The 26,486-nt window shown below is 46.1% G+C and overlaps 3 protein-coding genes across 4 annotated transcripts in view; 1 reads left to right on the forward strand and 2 right to left on the reverse strand.

The window, feature by feature from the left end:
• Window positions 1–26,486, reverse strand: part of LOC116891772 (ubiquitin-conjugating enzyme E2 R2) — a 618,378-nt gene that overhangs the window by 270,975 nt on the left and 320,917 nt on the right. The window lies entirely within an intron of this gene.
• Window positions 1,448–17,891, reverse strand: Sdf4 (stromal cell derived factor 4). Of its 2 annotated transcripts, none has more exons than XM_032892757.1 (7): window positions 17,281–17,412; window positions 13,727–14,056; window positions 10,865–11,001; window positions 9,678–9,791; window positions 2,709–2,867; window positions 2,335–2,510; window positions 1,448–1,881 (listed from the first exon to the last, which is right to left on the reverse strand). In XM_032892757.1, exons 1-7 carry the CDS (start codon window positions 17,355–17,357, stop codon window positions 1,705–1,707), a joined length of 1,170 nt encoding a protein of 389 aa, XP_032748648.1. In that variant the 5' UTR covers window positions 17,358–17,412; the 3' UTR covers window positions 1,448–1,704. The 2 variants fall into 2 exon arrangements, with proteins under 2 accessions (XP_032748648.1, XP_032748654.1); XM_032892763.1 differs by lacking the exon at window positions 17,281–17,412 and adding an exon at window positions 17,536–17,891 and having other exon boundaries at window positions 1,449–1,881.
• B3galt6 (beta-1,3-galactosyltransferase 6) lies at window positions 17,936–19,509 on the forward strand. Its single transcript, XM_032892801.1, has one exon. The coding sequence runs from the start codon at window positions 17,965–17,967 to the stop codon at window positions 18,940–18,942; it is 978 nt and encodes a 325-aa protein (XP_032748692.1). The 5' UTR covers window positions 17,936–17,964; the 3' UTR covers window positions 18,943–19,509.

A 26,486-nucleotide genomic window follows, 5' to 3' on the forward strand; every position in this document is an offset into this window, starting at 1 on the left:
CCATCTCCAGGCCAAGGCAGGAGCAGAGCAGGATGATGGTGGTCAAGTCTAACAGTCTATTGAGAAAACCATATTCAAAAGCAGTGTGACCTACCCCTCTGGGACACCCAGAGGCTGGGCTGTCCTGAGACCCTCCTAATCCACATTACCATTCTGAGTTCTTGTTTCATCTTTGCCTAGGAACCAGCTCAGGCGCCACCACACTCTAATAATGACTATGGGGTGCCATGATTTGCACCCCACATCCCCAACACACAGAAGTAGGTTCCTGTGGAAAAACTGGGTCACACAGGTGTCTAGAGCAGGCCTGGGATCGTGATGAGGTATCAGCTGTCCTAGCATAGCTACTCCATCCCTTTTAATACCAAAGCAGTGGTCCTGAGTACCAAAACAAACCAAGAACTCTGGCCCAAGGACACTGACCAGCTCAGACTCTGCTGCTGCTCCCAAACTCAAGCCCCAACTTGCTCCCACATAACCCTTCTCATGCATGAAACCCCATCATACTCTTTCACGTCTCGCCTTTCGGTCCTATTCTCACTTCTACCATGAGGAAAATCAATGTTTATTGGAACCTATAGACCCCTTTAACCAGTGTCCACTTGAAAATCTTCTAGTGTGAGGTACCTAGCCCACAGTGCTTTTTCTTTTTTTTTTTTCACCCCCATCTAAAGAATGACAGTGTACTGCTGGGCAGTGGCAGTACAAGCCTTTAATCCCCACCCTTTGGAGCCAGAGGTAGGCGGGCCAGGGCTACATAGAGCCCCCCTGGCTGGGGAAAAAAAAAAAAAAAAAAGAAACAGAGAAAAAGAAAATGTGAGAAAAAGGCAATTCGATTTTAAATGATGATATGTTTTGCTTTTCAAAACAGGGTTTTTCTGTGTAGCTGAGATCCATGCTATGTCCTGGAACTAGCTCTGTAGACTAGGTTGGCCTCAGACTCAGGTGTCTGCTGTCTCTGCCTCCTGAGTGCTGTAACTAAAGGTGAGTGGCACCATCCCCACCTACTACTGTGGCTAAAGTAATGAATGGCTCTTCTGACAAGCATCTGTACTTTCTCACATGGCAGTCAGTGATTCTGCATGTTTCTGAAGAGTTTAAGGAAACCTTCAATGGCCTGACAGATCTTACCAAGAAGCTAGCATCTCCAGAACTGTGGGGCCAATCACTTCCAGAGAAATATAATCTAACTTTATCATAATCTTTCAGTTTTCAAGGAAATTGCAAGAGCTGCATTATTTTCCACAGTGTGGTAAACACATGGAGGGGCCCAGCCCAGAGCTCCTGGCCCTGCTGTGTGCAGCACCCTCACCTGAAACAACCACTCCCAGCAGTTCTCAGAAGCAGAATGTAACAACTGAAAGAGATTTGGTCAAGCAAATGCAGCTCAGCTCACGACTGGTTCAGAAGGGCTACTGCCTCAGAACATGCTGGAGAGGACACACAGCCTATTGAGCATATCTTTAATGAACCTGGGCCATGCCATGGCAGGAGCTAAGCCAGAGCATATGGACACAACAGAAGAAGGAAGGTTCTGGAACAGCACTTTGAGGGACCTATGGTAGCCCTCAGACACAGGGTAGGTAGCATTTTAGACCCGATCTGGACCCAGTCATCTACAGGTCTCACTGGACCATAGCCTCCTCCAAGTGTGGGAAGGGGCAGACAGCATACTGGCGACCTGGTCCCAGTTGAGGGGTCTGCTCAGAACTCTTCATGCACATTGCGAGCATAGTCCATCAGCTTGCTGCCCGTGAAGAACTCACTGTACTTGAGGATCTCCTCAGGCTCCAGATGGTGGTTCTGGTTCTCATCAGCAATGGCAATCATCTGTTTTGCTTCATTGAGGGCATTGTATTCATTCATGGGGTCCATGTAGTTCTGTGAGATTCAGGCATAAGTCAGTGACCTATACCTGATACGGGATCAATAAGGTAGCCCTGTGCCCACAGCTGCCACACCTACATGCCAGCCCAAGGTCACTTGAGAGGTGGGGCTAGTATGTGTTTTCTCTTCTGGTCCCATAAGGGGCCATACGAATCACTTAACACAGGGCTGGGAATGTAGCTCTGTGATAGAACAACTGTTTAGCATGTTTAAAGGCCCTGGGTTTCATCCTAAGCACCAAAACAAATCCCCAGATCCCTTCCACAGACAACAGGCTTCACAGGACCTTCCCATCTCTTCAATCTGAACATTAATGCTGATGCCCACTGTCTCAGGTCATCATGTAGGCAACCCCCTTTCTTCTGGTACCTTGAAGTAGGATTAGCCCACAGCCTCCAAACCCAGGGCCCTTCCTGGGAGACAACATTGATAAGCCCCCTTGCTCACCTCCAACTCCTCCATGGTCACAATCCCATCATGGTTAGAATCAATCAGTTCCTCAAACTCTTTCTTCCTGTCTTTCACCCAGTTGTCGTCAATGTCTTGGCCTTGCTGGTTCTCAACAGTACCCACAGGCAGAGAGATGAACTCAGGCAGAGACAACTGCTTATCACCATCCTGGTCTACAGAGAAGGGTTTGAAGGGAGGTAGTGTTCAGCTGGGGCTCTATCTAAAATTCACCTCCTTAGAACTCAAGAACCTCCTTAGAAAACAAATAGGTCGGGCCAACCTCCCCTGGGGCCTGGTATCCTCTTCCAATGCTCCCAGCCCATTGGTCACCCTCAGGCCTGAAACAGTGTCCTAGTGTGGAAAGGCCTTACCCAAGTCCCGAACGATCTCTTTGACCATGAACTTGAGCATGCCCCGGCTGTGCTCAGGGTGAAGGAATGACAGGAACTCGTCCTCAGTCAGCAGCAGGTCTGCAGGAGGATTGTCTGCCTGATACCAGCGATCTCTGAGGTTCCCAAGGACTTCCTGTGCTGCAAGAGGCACATCTGTGACTATCCAGGCATGCTGGACACTAATGCAAGCACTCATAAGGCTCCAAAGGCTTTGCTTGAACTGAGGAGGGTCATCATTTACCAGGCTCAAGACAAAGGGTGCTGGTTCACCCAGAAGAACCTGGGGAGGGGACAAACAAAACCCCCAAAGACTGCCCAACCTGCCGTCCTTACACACTCCAAGCTGTTTATTCCTCGGCAGAAATGGAAATTTCACTGAGACGGAGGGTGACTCACTCTTACTGATGTCTGTAGGAACAAAGGGGTCACTTTTGTTCCTCTCTACGTCTCTCATGTGCATTATCACTCAGAGCACAGAATGCTGAAAACCCAGTTTCTAGAAATGACTGAGGTGGTGAGCTAAGCTTCCCATGGACTCCCCTTCCTCTTCGGAACAATGGTTGCCTATGTATCCTCCAATGTCCATGTTCCCAGGGCAGAAATGATCTTTCTCCATCTGGAATTCAACAATTGACCAAGTCCTGGTGTCTAGGTTTCCAGGTTGCCCAGCTCTAAGAACCTTACGAATCCCTGCCTGCCTTCATGGTCTTACCCTACTGTCCTGAGTCTGTCTCTGGCCATATCCTGACTATAACAGTTCCTCCATGACCCATCAGGTACCTGATCACCACAGACAGACCAAGGGGCCTACATGCACAGTATTTTCTGGGTTAATCTAACCTGAGTAACAGGGCTCATTTAAAGGATGATGGGGAATGGGATATGTTGGCACAACCCTGTAGTCCCTGTAGCCTTGGGAGGCCGAAGCAGGCAGATCATTTGAAGGTCTGTCTCAAAAAGCAAAAATAAAAACTAAAAATGTGATATAAGGCAGACTTCCCTATCAGGACTTCACCATGCACTGTGGGAGATAAAGGCCTCCCTTCCAAGATCTTACCAACTCCTAAGATCTCCCCAGACAATCAGAGGCCTTTCAATGTGCTATGGTCAAGGATGTGACTCGTCTCTCATAGTCTAGGGCATTCAAACACATGAATCCAAGCAATGTTGTGTGGGGAGGTTTAGGAGGTGAGGCCTTTTTGCAGAAAGTATATCACCAAGGGCAGGCTTTGAGTGTTTATAGTCTCACTCACTTCAAGACACGCTGTCCGCTTCATGCCAGAAGCTCAAGAGCCCACCATTATGGACTCTAACCCTCTAGAATCATAAGCCCAAATAAAGTCTTTTCTGTACATTCCTTGGTCATTTTTTTTTTAATCATAGCAACAGAAAAGAGACTAGTAGAGAGGTTGGTACCAGAAAATAGGGTGTTGCTATGAAGAACCTGAAGTGTTGGTTTGGGGAAGAATATGGAAGATCTGGGAACTCTGGAATTAAAAGGGCCACAGGAACCTGAAAGACAGTGGTACTAAGAGCAATGCTTTGGTGGAGGCCCAAAAGGTTTCAGAGGGAAAGAATGTTACCAACTGGACTGGACGGCATTCTGGTGATGTTTTGGCAAATAATGTGGCTCCTTTTGCCACTGTCCCAAGAACTTGCACACGGATAAATTTAAGGTAATAGAACAGAAGCTGGAGGGATGACTCCAGCACTAAGGTTACTGACTACTTTTCCCAGCTTCCATTATGGCAGCTCACAATGTCTGTGACTCTACTTTAGGGAATCAGGGAAAGGGAATCTGACATCTTCTAGTTTCCATGGACACCAGAAATGCATGTGGTGCATATACATATGTGTAGGGAAAACACACACACACAGAGTAATGGGCTTTCTTTGTAATTTCTTTGGCAGGGATTTTTAAGACTGTATAATACTAAATCTGTGGTACGGTTATTAGTATTTATACAGGTCTACAATAAAAAAACACGCCAGGGAAGGGGTTGGGGATTTAGCTCAGTGGTAGAGCGCTTGCCTAGGAGCCGCAAGGCCCTGGGTTCGATCCCCAGCTCCGAAAAAAAAAAAAAGAACCCAAAAAAAAAAAAAAAAAAAAAAAAAAAAACAAAAAAACAGGGAAGAAAAAAATATATATATAATGTGTAGTTTGGAGAAAAGAAATATACTAAGAAGTTTAGTGTTATAACTAAGACATGTGTGCAGGAAAAGCTTGTAATTTGTTAAGGAGATTAGTGTCATTAAAGAGAGGCCTAATTTGCCTTGGAGCAAAGGGAAGGGTGTCCTCACGGCAAGATCCCATTTGGCTAAGCTTCTAATATACAAAAGGAAAAGGCCTAAGAATTTCCTACTCCTAGAAAGAAAAACAAAAACTGCTATTAACATGGTTCAAAGGGGAACCAACCCCTGCTGGCTTGTGTTGTCCACCATGTGGCACTAGCTTTAGACGCATAAGAGATCCAAGGGTGAAGAGGTGATAAATTCCTTCTCTACAATCTAAAACCGAGGCTGAGACTAGGCAGCTTGTGGCAGGGAAGCTCTGTGTGAAATCCCTGAGAAGCCACTGAGTGAAGGTGTAGAAGTGAAGCTGGGTTGTGGTAGAAACCCCATGATGTTGAAGACACCAGACTTGTGGGGTACCTGCCAAGGAGAGCTGCATACAAGCAGGTGAATCAACCCAAGAGAGACATGCATGCTATAGGCAGCAAAGCAGAAGGGACAGTGCCATGTAAGTCCTTTGATATTGGACATGGTGCTATAGGATCTGGTGTTTGCCCTGCTGGATTTCAGTCTTACTTTGGTCCAGTATTTTCTCACTATGTTGCCTTTTCTCTCTTTTAGAATAGTACATTCTGTGCCATTATATGTTGGAAGTACATAATTTGTTTTTTATTTTACAAGGCATTACAGTCAACAGATTGCCTTGTATCTCAGAAGAGACTTTGGACTTTTACACAGTGCTTATGTAAAGACTATGGGAGAGAGAGTGTTTTGCTTATAAAAATAGGATTCCTGTGAGATTACAACTGTGTTTAGTCAGCCCAGAAAAGAATGTCTGTTGAGACAGTCTGTCACCCAAAACAGTCAAAGCTGGAGAGATGGCTCAGAGTTTAAGAGCATTGTCTACTCTTCCAGAGGTCCTGAGTTCAATTCCCAGCAACCACACAGTGGCTCACAACCATCTGTGATGGGATCCAATGCCCTCTTCTCTCTGATGTTCTCTGCTGGCATATAGCCATACATGCAAACAGAGTACACACACACACACACACACACAAAATACATAAATAAATAAATCTTTAAAAATAAAAAATCAACACAGTATCTTCTGTTGAAGGTCAGACCCTGATCTTTTTCTGCTTTCAGTTTACTCTGCCTTGGAAATCTAGAAATGGGGAGCTGAGCATAGTGATACATGTCTTTTCCCGGCACTAGGGAGGCCAAGGAAGGCAGAGTTCTGTGTTCAAGGCCAGCTAGGGCTTGAACTCAAACAAACAAACAAACAAAGACTATGGAGACATTTGAAGTTGAACTAAAAGCATTTTGCACTACTATCATAGGGGGTCCTTGAGAACCAGAGAAAATAAAGACAAAAAAAATAGTCTTATAGGCTAAGCAGTGCCCCATTCTTAACAATCTGAACATACATGAACTTAAACACATCCTCCTATAAACCCTCTCTGCTTAGTAAGCCTTCCCAGAGACCTTGAAGGACAGACAGATGTGGTTTAGTCTTTGTCAAAATGTTTATGTGAAACTTGGTGACATCCTGAGTAACACCCCACCCTACCCCCACCCCCCCATCCAAGACATCTTTAGAATCTCACCCTAAGTTTTAGATTTTTTTGTGTATGAATATTAGAGGTTTAGATTGTACATGTATGAATGTTTTGCCTGCATGTATGTGTGTATGTCGCATATGTGCCTGGTACACAAGGTATCAGATTCCCCTGCAACCAGAAGTAACAGATGGCTGGGAGTCACCATGTGGATGCTGGGAATTGAACCCGGATCCTTTGAAAAAAGCAACAAATCCTCTTAACTACTGAGCCAACTCTGTACCACCTTAAGACTTTAAAATAACCAATGAAATTGCAAGTTAGTCTATATGAGAGAGAAAGAAAGAAAAATCCTAACGAGAGCTGTTTCTCTGTAGTTGAGGCTTGGGTTTTTTAGGAACAAAGTTCGTTTTGAACCTATGCATGCACATTAAAGCTATTCTTTTCTGAAAAAGTCTTGGTGTTCTCTCTTTTTGATCAGAGCCTTACAACATTATGATATCATCATGAGACTATAGGGGCGAGAAGTGGAATGCAGTGGTTTTAATGAGAAATGATCTAGGCATAATGTTTTGAACACCGTAAAGTTTACCCCTGTGTTACTCAAATCTTGTTTCAATCTGGACACGACATTGTGATGCTTATACCAAGACTCTAATGTCTCAAGTTCATGTAAACAATTCTTACCATTTATTCTCTGCCTTGTCAATAAATGTTGATCACCCAGTACTGGGTAATCAGAATAAAGAATAGGGCAGGATGTCTGCCAGCACAGGAAGGACAGAGGGAGATCAGATCAACCAGGAGGATGGAGGGATTAGAGCGATGAGGAAGGGGTCTGGAGAAAGAATGGAAACATTCCTGAAGCCCAAAGAGCCAGATCAACAATAACATACGAGTAACATGGGGTGAGGCCGGGAGGTACCTAGCTTAGCATAGTTAAAGTAGATCACTGAACTGCTCAACTGCTGAAGTGCAGTTTTAAATAAATCATGGCTTTTCTGTGTGGTCACTGGGGACTAGCATAAGGTAAAGAGATACAGTCACCGATTAATTCACTGCTTACATTTGTATTAAAGATAATTCTTTTACAAGCACCTCTCATGTGATCCTCAGTTGATGATACTGTTATGGGAATGTGGGGGTTTGAATAGGTTTGGCCCTCATAGATTCATGTATTTGAATCCTTGGCCACACTGAGTAGCACCATTAGGAGGTATGGCCTTACTGGAGGATGTGGCCTAGTTGGAAGAAGTGTGTCACTGTGTAGGTGGGCTTCCAGGGCTCCTAGTGCTCAAGCTACACCCAGTATGGAGCAATCCCCTTCTGGTGCCTTTAGATCAGGGTGTAGAACTCTCAGTTCCTTCTCCAATACCACATCTGCCTGAATGTTGCCTTGCTTCCCACCAGCCCCAATTAAATGTTGTCCTTTATAAGAGTTACCTTGGTCATGGTGTCTGTTCACAGCAATGAAACCCTAACCAAGACAAGAAGGTTTTGCTGGAAGTAATTCACTGAGAATGGGCTTTCGAGTACTTACAGCCTTGCCCACTTCCAGTTCACTCTCTGCTTTATGCTTGCATTCAAGGTATGAGTTCTCAACCTACTGCTGCTTACCACCGGTTGCCACGATGGACCCTAACCCTCTGGAACCAGAGCTCAGATAAAGTCTTTCTAAATTGCCTTTGGTAATGTTTTACCACAACAGAAAACTAACTAATACACAGGCTCACGAAGATCAGATGTGGCTGAGTAGGGACCTCAGGCATGAAGACCTTTGATGGTTGTCTTATGGTTTCTATGGCTAGAATGAAACACCATGAACAAAAAGCAAGTTGGGAATGAAAGGGTTTGTTAAGGGTTTATTCCCACGTCACTGTTCATCACCAAAGTAAAAGGGCCAGAGTGAGACTACATCCCAAAGAAGTCACAGAGGGACTGCTGTGAGGGCACCAAGCTTCCTGAAGCTCTGAGAAGCATCTTTGAAACTGACAACATCCTGGACAGGCTCATACTAGTCCCACCAGAAGAACAGGACAAGGGCCCTCATGACCCTCCAGTAAGCAGCAGGAAATGAAGGACAACTAATGGAAACCCAAAACACAATGAGGTGAGGGGAAAGCAGACAACTGCTTTAGGAAGAGAATAATTGAAGAAATTTAAGAAAGGATAGAACTTGGTCATTTAGGGTTCCTCTCACCAACAATCCCAGTACTGGGGAAGCCGAGGCAGGAAAACTGCAGCAAATTCAAAGCCAACCTCACCTACAGTGTGATATCTTGTCAAAAAACAAAACAAAACAAAAGGCTAGATAGTGGTGCACACGCCTTGACTCTCAGCACTCAAGCAGATCAGTCTCTGAGTTTGAGGCCAGCCTAGTAGAAAAAAAGAAAAAGAGAAAAAAAAAACTAGAGAATAAAAGAAAAGTACAGAATGATAATACTGTGGTTCCTCGTGGTCAGTACGTTTCCAGGATTTCTGTGCTGCTAGAAAGGTATGAGGTGCTACTTTACAGACTGCCTCTACTGAGGTCAGCTGCACAGACAGACTGGGACAGTAGAGCACAGGTATTACGATGTGCACATCTGCCAAGAACTGTGTGTACTGTGACTAACCATGAGTGGCATATGGAGAATTACAGGACACCACAAGTCCTAACCCTCCAGGAAAGCACTGTGAATGAATCACTAAATTTGGCCAGGGAAAGAGGTGAAGGGGAGGGGCCTAGGACTCGAGGCAGTAACAAGTAAGGTCCTTTATTTATGCTTTACAAACTACTTATCCAGATTTCCCTTCCTGACAATTGCCCCTGAGGGCTTCCCAGTTCTCTCTGAGTCCTGTGTGCCCCAGTACGCCTAACATTATCTCCAGACCAGACTGTCCACACCTCACCTGGAAGTGACATCACTCTTGAGGTCCCACGACACTGCTGAATGTAGTGGATGCCATTGCCCAGCTTTTGTGACTCAAGACATTGACAAAGGCTGCTCCTTCTACTAACGACCCCTCTTGCTGGATTCAGGTCCTCCCTGCCTCTACTTTAAAGCACCAGATCCCAAGTCTCAAGCCAGGCCAGAGTCAGTTCTCCACTCTTAGCCAGCCCACCCTATACCAGCACAGTGACCTGACATCCAGCTGGCTGGTACCCAGCACTCACTCTCCTCATCCACTTTGAGCTCCTCGTGATTCTTGATGGCATCGGCAATCTCCCTTTCATTGTGGCCTTTGCTTGCCAAAAACTTCACTTTATATTCATCCCAGGACACATGGCCTAAAAAGAGATCACCCTTGTCAAGATACTTGGCAGGGAAGGTCATGAAAAAGACAGTTATTTTAGGACATCTGCTGGAAATCCTGAGCCGCAGGCAGGGGAGGCTGAGCTGTGTGCAGCCCCAGATATCCTGCCAGGGTGGCATTCAGGGGCAGGGCAACCAATACCCAGAGCCCACACTTTAGGCAGGATCCTGTACCAACGTCTTCACCAGCAGAATCAGCTGGATTTTTCATCCCTCGGGGCCAAGAGAGACACTGGCTGGCAGCATATGACGGAAGAGCACTAGAAAGGAACCCAAACTTTTAAGAGATATTGAGTGGTTTTCGTTTATGAGAAGTAGTCTCAGTATGTAGTCCAGGCTGGCCCTGGTATTTTATTTTATTCTATTTTATTTTATTGTTTTTCAAAACAGGGTTTCTCTGTCTAACCTCAGCTATTCTGAAACTCACTCTGTGGACCAGGCTAGCCTGGAACTTAAGAGATCCACCTGCGTCTACCTCCTGAGCACTGAGACTAAAAACACGGTCCACACCACATAGCTGGGGAGATGGCTTCCAGGTGAAGCATTTGCTGTGCAAGCATGCGGACCAGAATTTGAATGCCCAGCATCTATGTAAAACTGCGTAGATGTGGGGTTGGGGATTTAGCTCAGTGGTAGAGTGCTTGCCTAGGAAGTGCAAGGCCCTGGGTTCGGTCCCCAGCTCCGAAAAAAAGAACCAAAAAAAAAAAAGACTGCGTAGATGTGGAGGCCCATCTATAATCCCAGCACTGAGAGGCAGACACAGGGAATCCCTGGCACAAGTGGTTATACACATGAAAGCGCATAAACGTGGAATCTTACAAAGACATACTTACGTTAATACAGTGTTTGCTGTGTCCTTTAGTTTCCACAAGCACACAGCTACCATCAGAAACCACCTCCTGCCTTGAGCATCCCTAGCCCTACTGTGCCCTCTTCTACTTTTCTGCTCCTTGGCCTCGGGACCTCTCTCGGGCTCCACCCATAAGGCTGGGGTCTCCTGCCTGACCTGACCCACCTCACCCAGCTCTACCAATTGGGCTCACTGTACCATCACCATCGGGGTCCACAGCCCTGAAGTGTAGTTTGTTCTCCTTGACAGCCTCCTGGAAGTGCTCTGCTGTTTTCTCCATAATCCAGTGCTGCATCTCCTTAGCGCTGATCCTCCGGTCAGTGTTCACATCTACCCTGTAAGCAGGCAAATGACAGGCATCAGGCCGGGCTCTAGGGCTCTCAGCAGAAAGGCAAATGCTTCTGTTTTCAGGAACTACACACAAGTAGCTGTGAACCTGCCACGAACTCACATTCCATTTGGAAGTGTTATGGAAACCAGAGGCTGGGGGCTCACTAGAGGCCACAGGCAAGGACCAGGGGCTGTAAGGAAAATTGTATAAATTGTATGGGAACAGTTAAGTCAGGAGCTGCTACTTAAGGACAAAATAGATCATCACTGGGAAGAGGTACGATGGATGGAATTAAAACCCTACCTTGAACTCAGAGACACGCCTGCCTCTGCTTCCCGAGTGCTGAGATTAAAGGCACTACCATACCTGGCTCATAACCCTTCTAATCATAGCAGTTCACATACCTCAGCTAAACCACACAAGCACCTTCACAGGCAACAAATGTATAACAAAGTCCCTTTGGAAACCTAACATTTTGCCCAAGAACAGAACCCAGGTCTTAGTGACAGAGATCTTGGGACTTAGGGATAGATTACAAGAACTCCAAAACTAAACACACTTAGCAGAGTGAGTATCAGAAAGAATCTGCATCAAGACTAATAAAATGGCTCAGCGAGAAAAGGCCCTGCCACCAAGCCTGACGATCTGAGTTTTATGCCAGAAAACCACATGGTGGGAGAAGAGAAGAGCCAGGTAAGCTTACCTCTATTTCCACTCATCTCTCTCTCTCTCTCTCTCTCTCTCTCTCTCTCTCTCTCTCTCTCACACACACACACACACACACACACACACACACAGAGAGAGAGAGAGAGAGAGAGAGAGAGAGAGAGAGAGAGAGAGAGAGAATAAATTTTTACTGCTGTGAACAGACACCATGACCAACTCTTATAAAGAAAAACATTTAATTGGGGCTGGCTTACAGGTTCAGAGGTTCAGTCCATTATCATCAAGGAAGGCAGGAATGGTGCAGGAGGATCTGAGAGTCCTACATCTTCATCTGAAGGCTGCTAGTGGAAGACTGGCTTCTAGGCAGCTAGGACAGGGTATTAAACCCAAGCCCACAGTGACACGCCTACCCCCAAAAGGCCACACCTCCCACCAGTGCCAGCCCTGGGCCAAGCATATACAGACCATCAGTCTGCCCACCTAAATCCTAACTCAGAAAGATGCAACTTCCTGCTTTTGTTTTCTTCTGTCTCTTTCTTTTGGATGCTCAGAACCTAGGAATGCTTTTTCGGATTCTCTGAACCTCCTTTCTAGTTTTCCAAGGCCCCTTCTGTTTTGTGTAGTTTAAAAACCTACCACCTTCTGGGGAGCTGTAGAGCTACCAGCCCCTCCCAGCTCATTTTTGCTCCACTGCATCCTTATCAATTATCTCCGACTCTCCTTCTGCCCTAAACATAACTGCTCATTCCACCTAGCCCCTGCCAAACATCCTTGGCCACTCACATAGAGGCGGCCACAGGCCCTAGCTCTCGCTAAGGCCTTACATGATTATTACGTCCTTCTTCCTCCAAAACATGACAAAAAGCCCCTCTCCTCCCTTACGTCTGCCTTTTTTCTTCCTAGGACTCAAAAGTCCCACCTCTACCCTCTGCCCAACAATTGGTCGCCAGTATTCTTTATTGACAAATCAAGGACCAAACAAGGTTAACATCAGAACCTCTCCTTACACCTTTCCTCCTTTTCTGTGGCTGCCTGCTGCCATGTGGCAGACCTCAATGCCAGTGACTCAGATGGCCTTTTTCCTTCCTTGCATGTTCTGCTTCAAGGTCAGGCTTAAGGCAACTGCTGAGATTTACAGCTTGTCCTCCCTGAGTTACTTTTCCAGAAACCTTTATCCTAGCACTGAGAAAGCAGAAAAGGAGCCAGCTGTAATGGTACACATTTTTAACCCCAGGATTTGGGAAATAGAGGCCTGCTGGTCTACATAGCAAATTCTAGGATAGCCAGGGCTATTTAATAGAGAGATCATGTCTCAAAAAAACCACAAAGCAAGCAAGCAAGTGGACAAGCAAGCAGACAAGTAGAATTAGATAGACCAGTTGTGAGTTCAAGGTCAGCCAGGGCTACACAATGAGATCTTATCTCAGAGGAAAAGAAAGGAAGAAGGGAAGGTAGGGACCCAAGCAAACCAGCCTGTGTCCTCCTCCCCAATCAGCTCTTAACTTATTGATTTGTTAGACCTTTTCCTAGGCAGCCCTGGGCCAGCCCTCCTCTACCTGAAATTATAACCTGCTAAGACCACTTTACTTTCACTTGGCCTGACTTTATGCTTTTCAACTGATAGTCTAGTTCGAACAGTCGTGCACAACAAAGTCCTTGAGAGGTAGGGCAGGGGCAGAAGTTTATTCTGAGGCCTTCCTGGCCATGAGGGCTTGGGCATAGCTAAGCAGCCTAGCTTATCTTATCGAAGTACAAGGTACTAAAATAGTGGTTTTCAACCTTCCTAACACTGCAACCCTTTAGTACAGTTCCTCATGTTGTGGTGACCCCACAACCATAACATTATCTTTGTTGCTACTTCATAACTGTAATTTTGCTGTTATGAATCACAATGTAAATATCTGTGTTTTCCGATGGTCTTAGGCAACCCCTGTGAAAGAGTCATTCATCCCCAAAGGAGTCATGACTCTGCTGTGCTAGAAGAATACTAGGGCAACTAAATTATCATCTCGAATGCTGAGTCCCTTAGCATGCATTTGCAGGGGACATTAAGAGACACTTACTTGGAAAAGATGACCATTAGTTTCCTCCTGCTTCTCCGTGGCTCTGAGTCCTCATCAAACCCATCCATGTCCTTTCCCAGGAAAACCTCCTGATGGAAGTCCTTATTGAGGTGTCCATCCATCTCCAGCTTCACCCCATTCAAGTGGTCTGGGGGTATGATCTCATTTTCATCCCTGTTGGCCGCTCTTTCCCGAGAAAATGAGTGGTTGGCAGGTCTAGCAGTTGCATCCATCAGAAGGACAAGGCCCAAGAACCAGAGGCCATGAGCAGCCAGACCACAGAGGGACCTCTGCCTGGACGTCATTGCTGCCAGCCAGACCACGGGACTCCTGCAAGGTGTGAACCAAGAGCTGGAGTCAGAGGTAGCAGCAAGGGAGAAAGGAAGGTTCTGGGTTACTAGCACTGCCAGGAAAGCTGAAGGCTGATGGCAGGCTCCACAACCTGATAAGTCTACAAAGAAGACAGACCAGGCCAGGCTAGGTTTTGCTACTTTGTGAGTTCTTCTTTTTCCCATCCTTTATCTCCTCTGGTTTCACTAGATAGGAGAAAAAGGAGGAGAGAGGGGTGAGAAAAAGAGATCTCTGAATCTAATTTCTTTCTTCTTTGAGCACCACTACTAACGAACCATAACCAACCCCCTGAACAACCACCAATCACACCTCTTGGGGCCCTAGCATTTACATATCCTCTGAAAAGTTCCCAGAATTCCAAATGTCATGCAATAGCAGAAACTATCTGCAGCTGGTAAAACCATGCCTGTGCTAGAGCATGAGGCAAATCAGTCAGCTGCTGTGGAGAGCCCAAAGCAGCCCCACATCTTTATGCCTGGGATTAAAATGAAAGCACGTCTTTACAATATTTGTGTTTTTTAGAGAAACCAAAATTCCAAGTTGTCACTACACACCTTTTATCTCAGCACTTGGGTGAATTTCTGTAAATTTTAGGCTGGGTCAGCCTGGTTGACAAATCAAATTTCAGGACCACCAGCGCTACACAGAGAAATGTTGTCATCAGGAAATGTTGTTGAGGAAGAGGAGGAAGAGGAGGAAGAGAGAGGAGGAGGAGGAAGACAATGATGGTGACAACAGACCCACCACAGTTAAGTGGAAGCAAATGCTTCATTAAACATATTTATTTTATATCATGATTTAATAACCAGGACCAACCAAATATTCAAGCAGGGTATGGTGACACTCAACTTTAATCCCAGCACATAGGAGGTGGACATAGGCTAGTTCAAGGCTAGCCTGGTCTACATTGTGAACTCCAAGCCAGCCATGGATAAACATTAAGATTCTATCTTAAAAAACAATATATGTATCTGAGGGGTAAAACACTTGTCTGGCATGCTCAAGTCCGAGGGTTGATCCCCATCATTACACGAGAAATAAAGAGGGAAAAGTGAAAAAGAAAGTTTCAAATGAAGTTTTTACTTTTTAAAAAGAAACTGAAGGAATGTTCTTGGCCGCACTGAAGTTGCAGCACCTCCACATGCTGATTTATCCTGTACCCCGACCCCATGCACCAACAGTACGACGGAGTAAATCTGACTCCGTCCCTCCCTAATTACTATTACAGTATTTATCATGTGACTGTGGTCACTCACTCTCCAGATCCCAACTTGATCCCAGAGTTCTGCGACCTCGGTTAAGTCATCTGACCTTTGCTGTAGAGAGAACCTCTTATAAGCATTACCTGTCAATAAAAAAGCTTATGGCCAATGAACTGAGGCAGAAAATAGGAGGTGGGACATCTGGCAAGGATAGAGAGAATTCTGAGAAATGCTCAAAGATTTGCCCTGGAATGATGAGGAGACCAGGAGAGGAAACCAGGCAGGTAACTGAACCCACGTAAGAGTAAAAGGGATAGTAAGTTAAAAGCAAGTCAGAGAAGCCCAAGGCTTATAGTGTAGGCATTTATTAATAATTAATTAGTCTCAGAGTTGTTATTTTAGGGAACAAAGTGGTGGGCAAGAAAAACTTTTTTTTGTTTTTTGTTTTTGTTTTTGTTTTTTTTTTCCCGGAGCTGGGGACCGAACCCAGGGCCTTGCGCTTCCTAGGCAAGCGCTCTAACCACTGAGCTAAATCCCCAACCCCGTGAAAAACTTTTTTTAACACTTGGTGGTGCCTATTTCTCACTACTAGCTCCCCTATTTTCCACCTCAGGATTTTGTGTGGGTCCGGGACCTTTGTACACTGTGTGCTGAGCAACTGAAAACTGTGGTCACTAGCAAACAGTTGCATCAAACTGGCAAGACTACCTACAATCTACACTTGTGCCTGCACCAACATTCGTCTTCAGTCACATTCACCAAAGAGCGACAGCAAACTTGAAGTGTTCAGGCAGTCTATTTTGAACACAGAACATGGAAATCACGTTTACTTTTTCCAAGAATCTATCTTCCAGTCAATTTGCTGGACTTCTTGGTACAGCCTGGTCCCACCTATGTGTGGTAGCTGTCTCTCCTGGAAAGGACCCTGTCTGACTTAGCTTCTTTATCCCAACACTGCCAATCTATCAGAATCTAAAAAACACTCAACCAATGCTGTCTCCAGAGACACTAAACACTACTCAAAAGCAAAGCATAAAGCCATTGGACAGTTGTTAAGGTGTGCACTGGGGCGTACAGCCAGGAGCCTGTGCTCCTACATCAGGATTTCAAGGAGTTTCATCTTGTCGTGGCTCCTATACACATCCGTTCCCAACAAGTAGTCAAAAGGAAAGCTAGGGACACCTGCAGTGGAGGTGACAGCCGTACCCCTTGACCTGCCATCAATCTCAGTCAGTCAAATGATATACATGTCAAAGTAAGTCACAACTGTTCTGTACATTATAATTCTGATGAAAACAAACTATATTTTTTGTTGGTTTGCTTGCTTCTGTTTTTGAGACAGGATCTCACTATCCAGCCTTGCTGATCAGGAACTTGCAAGTAAACTAGGCTGTCTTTGACAGTGTGCCAATTACAGGTAGAAGAATCAATAGTTCAAGGCCAGCAGCCTCGGCTACATACTAAAGTTCAGGCTACATGAAACCCTGTCTCTAAACTAACAACAACAAAAGAAGAAGAAAGACCATCAAAGTCTAAAATAGAACAGTCTAAAACCATCCAAAAGCTATTAGGGGGCTGGTGATTTAGCCCAGTAGTAGAGCATTTGACCAGCACTTATAGTGCTGGATTCTATCTTCTCCAGCAATACAAAAATGGGAATGTAAATAAAACCTGGCAGTAAGAAAGTGAAATGAAAAAGCCTTTAATACTAGCGCTCGGGAGGCAGAGGCAGGCAAGCGATCTCTGAGTTCCAGGCCAGCCTGAGTTCCAGCGGGGCCACTCTGGTCTACAGAGTGAGTTCCGGGACAGCCAGAGCTACATAGAGAATCCGCGTCTCGAAAAACGTCAGCAACAAAAAAAAAGTAGGTAAAAGCTCTGTTGATTTAAGAACTACACTCAATAGCACCAGAGAGAACTACCACCAAACCGGGCCAGGTATGAAGGTTTTACACAGGCCTTCAATTCCAACTCGTACTACTAGAACTCATGGCGCACATTTACCAAAGAGGAAACCGAGGCAGAGATGCTGGACCACAAGTTGAGGTCACAACGCCAGTCGGTAACAGAGCCCAGAGCATCAGTTACTCCGCAGCACAGTGAGTTCCGGAAGAAGCAACCGGGTAAGAGGGCGGGCGCACTCTTAAAAGGGTGGCCCGCGGGGTCAAGCCGGCTCAGGCCTGACGCGAACCAAACGCTAGACGAATGGCCTCCCAAGCCCGCCCCTCGCAAAGCGACTGCAGGGACCCCCTCACTCACCCCGGCTTTCTGATACGCCGGGTCTGGGGAGCGCAGTTGGGCGCCCGCGAAGTCATACGCGGAACTCGGCTCAGGCCGCCGCCATCTTTCTTCCGGGAAGGGGCAAATAAGACAACCGGGAACCGTGAGAAAAAGTATAGCCTCGGGCACGAATCTCGAAGCCACACATCTTTCTTACGGGCGGAAGCAACCTCTGAGAAACAACCAATAGAAATGGCGCGCGAGGTCACGTGTCAATCATCTTTGGACCAGCTCTAGCCTTCAAAGCCGCCCTGGATATCAGCTCCTGGGACTCTAAACGCCTAGCCCCCTTGTGCCTTGGGGCTCCTCCCACGGTTACCAGGCCTAACCTGCCACGCTGGTCTCCGGGTCGCGCAGGCGCCTTCCAGCCTCCGCGCCTGCGCTACTCGGCGACCTCCCGCCCGCAGCATGAAGGTATTTCGGCGCGCTTGGCGGCACCGGGTGGTGCTGGGCCTAGGCGGCCTGGCGTTTTGCAGCACCACTCTGTTATACTTGGCGCGCTGCGCTTCTGAGGGCGAGACACCCTCCGCTTCTGGAGCAGCTCGAACCCGCGCTAAGGCCTTCCTGGCAGTGCTAGTGGCCAGTGCGCCCCGTGCGGTTGAGCGCCGCACCGCAGTGCGCAGCACGTGGCTGGCACAAGAGAGGCGTGGCGGACCCAAGGACGTGTGGGCGCGCTTCGCTGTGGGCACTAGCGGCTTGGGCGCAGAGGAGCGGCGCACTCTTGAGCTCGAGCAAGCACAGCACGGGGACCTGCTGCTGCTGCCCGCCTTGCGCGATGCCTACGAGAACCTCACGGCCAAGGTTCTGGCCATGCTAACCTGGCTGGATGAGCACGTAGACTTCGAGTTCGTCCTCAAGGCGGATGACGACTCTTTTGCGCGCCTGGACGCTATACTGGTGGAGCTGCGCGCACGTGAACCCGCACGCCGCCGGCGCCTCTATTGGGGCTTCTTTTCTGGGCGCGGTCGCGTCAAGCCAGGAGGTCGCTGGCGAGAAGCTACTTGGCAACTCTGCGACTACTACCTGCCCTACGCTCTGGGCGGTGGATATGTCCTTTCTGCGGACCTGGTGCATTACCTGCGCCTTAGCCGCGAATACCTGCGCGCATGGCACAGTGAAGATGTATCGCTGGGCACCTGGCTGGCACCAGTGGATGTGCAACGAGAGCACGACCCACGCTTCGACACGGAGTACAAATCTCGAGGCTGCAGCAATCAGTATCTGGTGACACACAAACAAAGCCCAGAGGACATGTTGGAGAAGCAACATATGTTGCTGCATGAGGGCCGGTTGTGCAAGCATGAGGTGCAATTGCGCCTTTCCTATGTCTATGACTGGTCAGCGCCACCCTCCCAATGCTGCCAACGCAAGGAGGGCATTCCCTGATGTCATTGAGGGTGCTGTGGCCTCTCTTACACAGGCCAACCTGCCTGAACAATCTGGTCAATTATCTGGGGTGAGCTTGGTTTATCCAATTACTGTTGAGGCCTTGGGGCTGATGGCCAGAGACAACTAACGATGTCTAGTCCATTGGGTGTGCTCATAATTAGTGGTCTGGTGTAAGGCCAGCCCAAGGGCATCTAGTTATGAATGTGGAGATTTCATCTGTACCACACACACAGTCCCTGACCTGCGTGATGCCACCTATCAGCCATCTGGAGTGTGAGGGCAGGGATGAGTTTATAGTGCCCCCATCCTGCACTCTGCAGCTCACTGCGTATCTTGAATGTTCTGCACAGCCTGACCTGCAGACTGTGTTGAATTCATCTCAAAATGTTACTTGTCGAAGTTGTCTTTGTATCGTTTGGACAAAATTCCAGTCTGTTGCATCTCCTGTTTTCATCTTTTGTCATGGACAAGTGGGAGAGGTTTGGCTTGGTTTTCAAGTCAACTAGCTTAGAACTTTTGTCTCTGTGGATAGAGTTTGGTAAATATAATGCAGTTTGCTTAGAACCTATTTATAAATAATTGTATGCTTGTATAGATAAGAAAGTTGCAGAGGCAGGCAAGTCTCTGGGTTCAAGGCCAGCCTGGTCTACAGAGTGAGCCCAGGACAGCCAGGACTACACAGAGAAACCCTTAAAAGAAATTTGAGAGTGCAAGTCTTAATTTATTTTTAACTACTTAAGAAAAATACTGGTGTCAGAATTTGTATCTTCAGATTAATCTGTCAACAGCCTGAGTGGGCAAGCCCACTGCTGGGTGTGTTTAAAACGTAGAAGAATGTTTAAACTGTCCATTTCTCTTTCAGGTTTACACATAAGTCATTCCCCTTGTTTGTTTGTTTGTTTGTTTGTTTGTTTGTTTCTGGACAGACATCACTTTTAAGCTTTTTGCCAGAGCCTGTGGACTGTAAGGTACCGGGTGTTTAGAATGTCCATGCAAAGTTGTCTTTCAAAGTGGTTTATTCACACCAACATTCCTTACAGTATCATGCTAATATAAAAGTTAAGCAGATGTGTCACCAAGCTGAGAACGGGAAATGCTGCTGCAGGTTCCACTGGGTAATCTCCAGTGAATACTTTTCAGAAGCGTATCAGCCACCACCCACTGTGAAGTCCTTCAGTTGTCAATTGTGATAGACTGAAAGGAGGTCTTTGAAAGTGCAAGCCTGTGGCTAGTCCATGGCGGCTTAAGTGGGCAGAGCAACTGTTTGGTGGAGACTGAGGCCAAGGCCACCAAGAGAGTCTCAAGTCCTCTTGATATCAACACGGAGGCTATAGAAGACTATTCACGGGAGCATTAACAGTGTGATCATGGAGAGCATCCCCAGTGTTCCCATATCAATTCCACCTTACTGTTAGTTCATTAGCATATCACAGCCTATCCTGGGCCTGCAGGGTGGGCTGACGGTGGACTTGCTTCTGAGGTGTAGCTCTTATCAAAGCTGCTTAGTGGCAAACCCAAGCATAGTATTTCAAGTCACACAAAAAGGCTTTTGAGTCACACAACATGGTTTTCAAGCTGCGTTCCATTCAAGCTTCCACAAAGACCTTCAGATTCCTTTTTCTCAGCAAAATTCCAGGAATCCACACCTGAGTTGAGACTTCCTAGATTCTCTTTTAGGGAAATAATATTTGCTACCTATCGCTACCTAGCATAGCAGCACCCCAACCGCACAAACTTTAATATTACATACCCCCTTTTATTGTAAGAAAAAATTAAGAGTACTTAGAAAAATATACTAAGGTGACTCCAGGATAAATGGACAATCTGAGCTGGCCTTAACCTCCAGCTTTGGATGGTGTTTCAATCTCTCCACTGTTTTAATGGGACTGATGTTTTAGGTCTTGTTTTTATGAGACAGGGTCTAGATATGTAGCCTAGATTAGACTTGAATGCAAACCTGCCTAATCTCCTGACTACTGAGATTGCAGGCATAAACCTGGAACCTTGTTTACATTGATTTTCCTTTGTTTGGTCTGTATAGCCTGGGGGTATTCCTGCCTGGCCTTTGCTGTCTCCTTTGTGGCGAGAGACTTGCCCCTGATTGCCTGTCTTTAATTCACTTTTAAAATTTCAGGCTGTAAACTTGAACATGTTTGGCTTCTTCCTTTTTTGTTTGTTTTCCTCCACCCCCTTTTGTTTTAACCCGCGCCCAGTTGGGTTATTTTCTTTAGGAAATCCAGGACTGGAGTGTAAAGTCTGGAGTTTGAAAGAAGGGTGTTCTTATCAGTGTCTGATTGTCCTGTCTTCATAACATGAGGTGATCAAGTCAGATTAGAAGGCCCAATACACTTTCTACTGGGCTTCTGAAGAGTGGATGAACTCCCCGATGTATACGTTGTTCGTAGATAGAGTGTGAGATCCAATGGTGCTTAAAGGTACCATGACCTCACAGGACTGGTGTTTGTTAGTTTTTGGGGTTTTTTTTTTTTTTGGTGGGGGGATGTTGATAGCAAGACCAAGATTTATACCAATCATTTTCACCTGAACCTTGGAATTACTTAAGGAATAGCTTGAAGAGACTAAACAACATGAAGGACCATGTGGTCACAGGCAACCAGGACTCAAGCTAAGGGCTCCAGGTAACTGTACAGAAAACACAGCACAGGTGCCAAAAATCCACAACTTATGTAAACTGTAGAGATGATTCAGTCAATAAAGTACTTGCTGTGTAATCCTGAGGACCATTGTTTGATCTCTCCCCTCTCCCCTTGGCACCCATGTAAAAAGCTAGGTATAGTAAGATGAGCTTGTTATCCCAGTACCAGGGGAGGCAGAAACAAGAGTATCCAGCCAGACTCTCAGTGATTCCCAAATGTTGCAGTAAATATTTTAAAAAAACTCTACCATCCAGCGCTATTGCCGGCTCCAGTGGGCCACTTGGCATCTGTGGGTTATGTTCATCTCAATCAACAAAGCGTCTTAACTGCTAAGCTCCCAATCTCTATCCCACGCTGCCATCTCTCCAGCCCCAGTAGCTAAACTATTAAGAGACTAGAACGTCAGACAACTGAATCCATCTTCATAGGGAACTTGAGACCAAACTGGTATATCTCTTAAGTGGTCTCTGAGATCTTAACCTGTGGTGGGGCCCATTGGATGAGGTATTGGCATCAGGCTTGTTTTAATTAGGGTTCCCTCTTTTTCCCTTTTCTTTTTGTCCTGCTTTTGTTTAGGTGGGTGGTGTTTTGGGTTGGGTTTTGTTTTTGTTTCTTTAAAACAGGGTTTCTCTGTGTAATCCTGGCTGTCCTGGAACTCAATCTGTAGACCAAGCTGGCCTCAAACTCATAGAGATCCACCTGCTTTTGCCTTCCAAGTAGTGGGATTAAAGGCCTACATCACCACCACCCCGTTAGTTAGACTTTCTATTGCCATAAAGAGACACCATGACCATAGCAATTCTTATAAAGGAAAACATTCAATTGAGGCTGGTTTACAGTTCAGAGGTTTAGTCCATTATCATCATGGTGGGAAGCATGGCAACACACAGGCTGACAAGGTGCTGGACAGCTAATAGTACCACATCTGGATTGGCAGGCATTAGCAAAAGAGAAACTCACTGGGCCTAGCTTGAGCATCTGAAACCTCAAAGCTCACCCCTAGTGACTTCCTCCAAGAAAACCAACCTACTCCAACAAGAACATACCTCCTAATGACATTCAGTGAGTCTATGAGAGTTCTTTTCATTTAAACTATTAAAAGGCCTGAAGGGGGTCTGTGCTACCTCATGACCCGTAAGTCCACAGTGAATCAGTCAAGATGTGTGGCTCTGACCCACTTAGGGATCATCTACAGCTCTGAAAGAACTTGCTCTGTTCTGTTGCCTTCCTCTTCTTGGGGAATCCTTGTCTTCTACTCCTGAAGCTGATGTGAACCTCTGTTTCTCTAGCTGGGGGTGGTAGGAGCCCTAGGATTCCGGCTGCATCATCTAGTTTTGATCCAACTGCTCACATCTTCAGTGCTCTGCTCTCTGACCAAGATTCTCAAGGATCCTATGAAGAAGTGAGTTGCACTCCATAGGAAAGGTTCAAGCCCTAACTGCTGATCCTATAAAAGAGACTTTATCTAGAAACAAGGTCTCTGTGATTGTGATTACTTTAGGTGATGTCACGGGAGGCCCCAGTTTTACAAAAAAACAAAAAACAAAAAAACCTTGGACTTTGCCAGAGTTGGAACACCGCCACCACCCACCAAGACAGCAGGAGACAGTGGGTAGAGTGGCTTGAATAAGAATGGTCCCCAAAGATCCATATTTGGCCAGGCAACCATGGTGCACACCTTTAATCTCAGCACTGGGGAGTCAGAAGCAGACAGATCTCTGGGTTTGAGGGCAGCCTGGTGTAGAGAGTAACCAGGACCAGTAAGGTTACAACAAGAAATCAGGTCTTAAAAGGAGGAGGAAGAGGAGGAGGAGACAAGAAAAAGACATACAGGAAGAGAGAGAAAAGAAGGAAGGAAGAATGAAAAAGACTCATCTATCTAAATGCTTAGTCGCCAGGGATGGGTTTTGAGGTTCCAAAAGCCCATGCGAGGCCAAAAGTCTTTCTCCCAGCCTACAGATCAGGATGTCCACTTTTCAGCTACTTCTCCAGCACCACATCTGCCTATGTCACCATGCTCCCTCCCACAGTGATGATAATGGATTAACTTCTGAAACTGTAAGCAAACCCTGTAGTGGGAATTTTGTTTTCAAACTCAGTTATGTGATGTGATTATGTTTTTGTTTTAATCCCAGGTGTGGGATATGGGGCTGCAACAGGTTGCTCACAGCCACTCAGATTTGTCTCATGCTCTAGGAAGGGCAGGATTTTTGCCAGCTGCAGATAATTTACATTTGGAATTATGGGGACTCTAGAGACAGTATAAATACGAGAGCCCTGAGCAGACCCATGGAGGCTGCTGTTCCCCCATGTGGTTTGTCAAGTGGTTGTGAACAAAGAGAAGAAATTGAATATCCTGACAAGGAAAATAAACGTGTCCCTAGGACGCCCCTAATCAGCAAAAAGTCTAAAGAGATCTATGCCCTATTCTGCTCTAACCTTCTTTCTCTCCCACCTAATGTTGGGGGCTTGGAAGGGACTGGATGGAGAAGGAGGGTGATAGATATAAGTAGCCCAAAAAAACACACCTATAAGTGGCACCCAGACAAGGAGCTATGCAGAATGGGAAACTGGGTTTCTAACGCCAGGGAGGAGACAGCAGGGTACAAAGGAATGGATCTTCTGTTTTCAGAACTTTAACTTTTGTGTTCTAATGCTAATGCTAATTATGTTTCCAGGAAAACCTTTTTTTGTTTTGTTTTGTTTTGTTTTGTTTTTCAGAGCTGAGGACCGAACCCAAGGCCTTGCGCTTGCTAGGCAAGCGCTCTACCACTGAGCTAAATCCCCAACCCTCAGGAAAACCTTTTTGTACTAGAACTTCTGCAGGTAGCTTCTGGGGCCTGCCCCCAGTTAGTTCTGATTGGTTGATAAAGATGCCAACAGCCAATAAGTGGAGAGGGCAGACAGAGGCAGAATTTTAGGGTTCCCAGGCTTGCGACCTGGAGGAGAGAGGGTGGAGATCTACCATACAGGGAGAGTGTGGAAGAGGAGAGACACCATGTCTGAGAAGAGTTCAGGATAGAGAGGCAGAGCCGCCAAGTGAAGGAGCTGGGAGAGAGCGGCCCAGAAGGCTGCTCAGCTGGGTCCAGGGCAGCCAAGGTAGAACTCGGGATTAACCACATGAAGGTTAGGCAGTGGCCCAGGTATTGTGCTGTTTAGGCATATTAAAATATAAAGGCTGGGTGTGTGTGTCTTTCATTCGGGAACCTAGACCTTAGGACAGGTAGCAAACAAACATGCCATCGGGAATCATTAATAATTATTTCTACACAGGATGCCAGCAGAAAAGTTTACTGCAGCTGCTGCCTCTGGCCTATCTCTTGGTTTTCTTCCAGAGGGGATTTTGTATTATTTCTTTTCCTATTATTTCTATTAATTCTTTTCTTTCTTTTTTTTTTTTTTAAGATTTATTGTATAGAAGTACACAGTTGCTGCCTTCAGACACACCAGAAGAGGGCATCAGATCTCATTACAGATGGTTGTGAGCCACCATGTGGTTGCTGGGATTTGAACTCAGGACCTCTGGAAGAGCAGTCAGTGCTCTTAAACACTGACCCATCTCTCTAGTCCTATTATTTATTTTTTGTTATTTCTATTCCTTTTTCTTCTTCTTCCTCCTCTATTCTGTCTCAAAAAAAAAAAAAAAGGGTTGAGAGAATGGCTAAGCGATTGGAAAACTTGTGGGTAGATATGGAGGGGTCTGAGAAACAAAAAATGGGTAAAATGGGAAAACCGAAAGGGTCACTCTATCCCCTCATTTTTGAAAGGCTTACAGAATTGGCTGTGGAACTGGAGAGATTATGTGCAGAGATGGAAGTCCTTGGGAAACGAATAGTGGCAGAAAGAGGTTCAGACCTGGTGAACTTCCCACAGGACGGAAGAGGGAAGCAAACTGGGCTAGACGGCAGATCACACTTCTGCCCTATGCTGTACACTTTCAGTTTCAATTCCCCACAGCTCCTGGGTGGGATGGGAAGCCGGAAGGAGGAGCAGGAGGCTGTGCAGGGTGACAGAGTTAAAGAAAAACAGCCTGTTTCAAGAAATCTTTAGCCAAGTGCACCGCCAGAGGAGGGGCCTGTTGTCCCAGTAATTGTGTGGTACATGCCTGCAGATGGTGCTGACCATAATTATCCTATAGAAATGATAGGTCTGAGGGTTGGGGATTTAGCTCAGTGGTAGAGCGCTTGCCTAGCAAGTGCAAGGCCCTGGGTTCGATCCCCAGCTCCAGAAAAAAAAAAAAAAGAAAAAAGAAAAGAAATGATAGATTTGAGGTATTTTAGAAACTATTATTTCCTACAGAATGCATTATCCTTATGTTAAACAACTGTTAAGTAATTAGGCTACCCAAAGTAGAGTTATTCCCCAAGACCAGAAAGTTTGGTAACAGCTGTGCTAGAGGCTGGTCAGCAGCTACAATGGTTAACACGGTAGAGGAAATGCAAATATTGAACAACAAAATAGAGCAAGGGGCACGAATATCGTTATCGATCAATCGCTTGGTGAAGGGCGGTATGCCAACTTGCAAGAACAGATTCCATTTGATAATGCCTTTATACAGCATTGTTTTTAAGAGCTTGGGACAAATTTGAGAAGCCCAGGAAAGGGTCCTACTCATTCAATATGGTTGTATTCATATGATTCAGTATGTATGCTCTTGGGGGGAAGGCTTCACAGATTTCTCGAAAAGATTGCTTCAGCTGTAAACAAAGCCACATCAGACCCTGACACAAGACAGGTGTTGACAGAGATCTTTGTGTTTCAGAATGTGTGTATAAAAGCATTAGACTGTAAAGGCATGAGCAGTACCAACGGAGGAGTGGACAAGGGACATGAGCATCACGCCGCTATCATAGGACAAGCCATAGCTAGAGGTCACCAGATACC

The sequence above is a fragment of the Rattus rattus genome, chromosome 1, assembly GCF_011064425.1.
Source record: "Rattus rattus isolate New Zealand chromosome 1, Rrattus_CSIRO_v1, whole genome shotgun sequence".
Taxonomy (NCBI): Eukaryota; Metazoa; Chordata; class Mammalia; order Rodentia; family Muridae; genus Rattus; species Rattus rattus.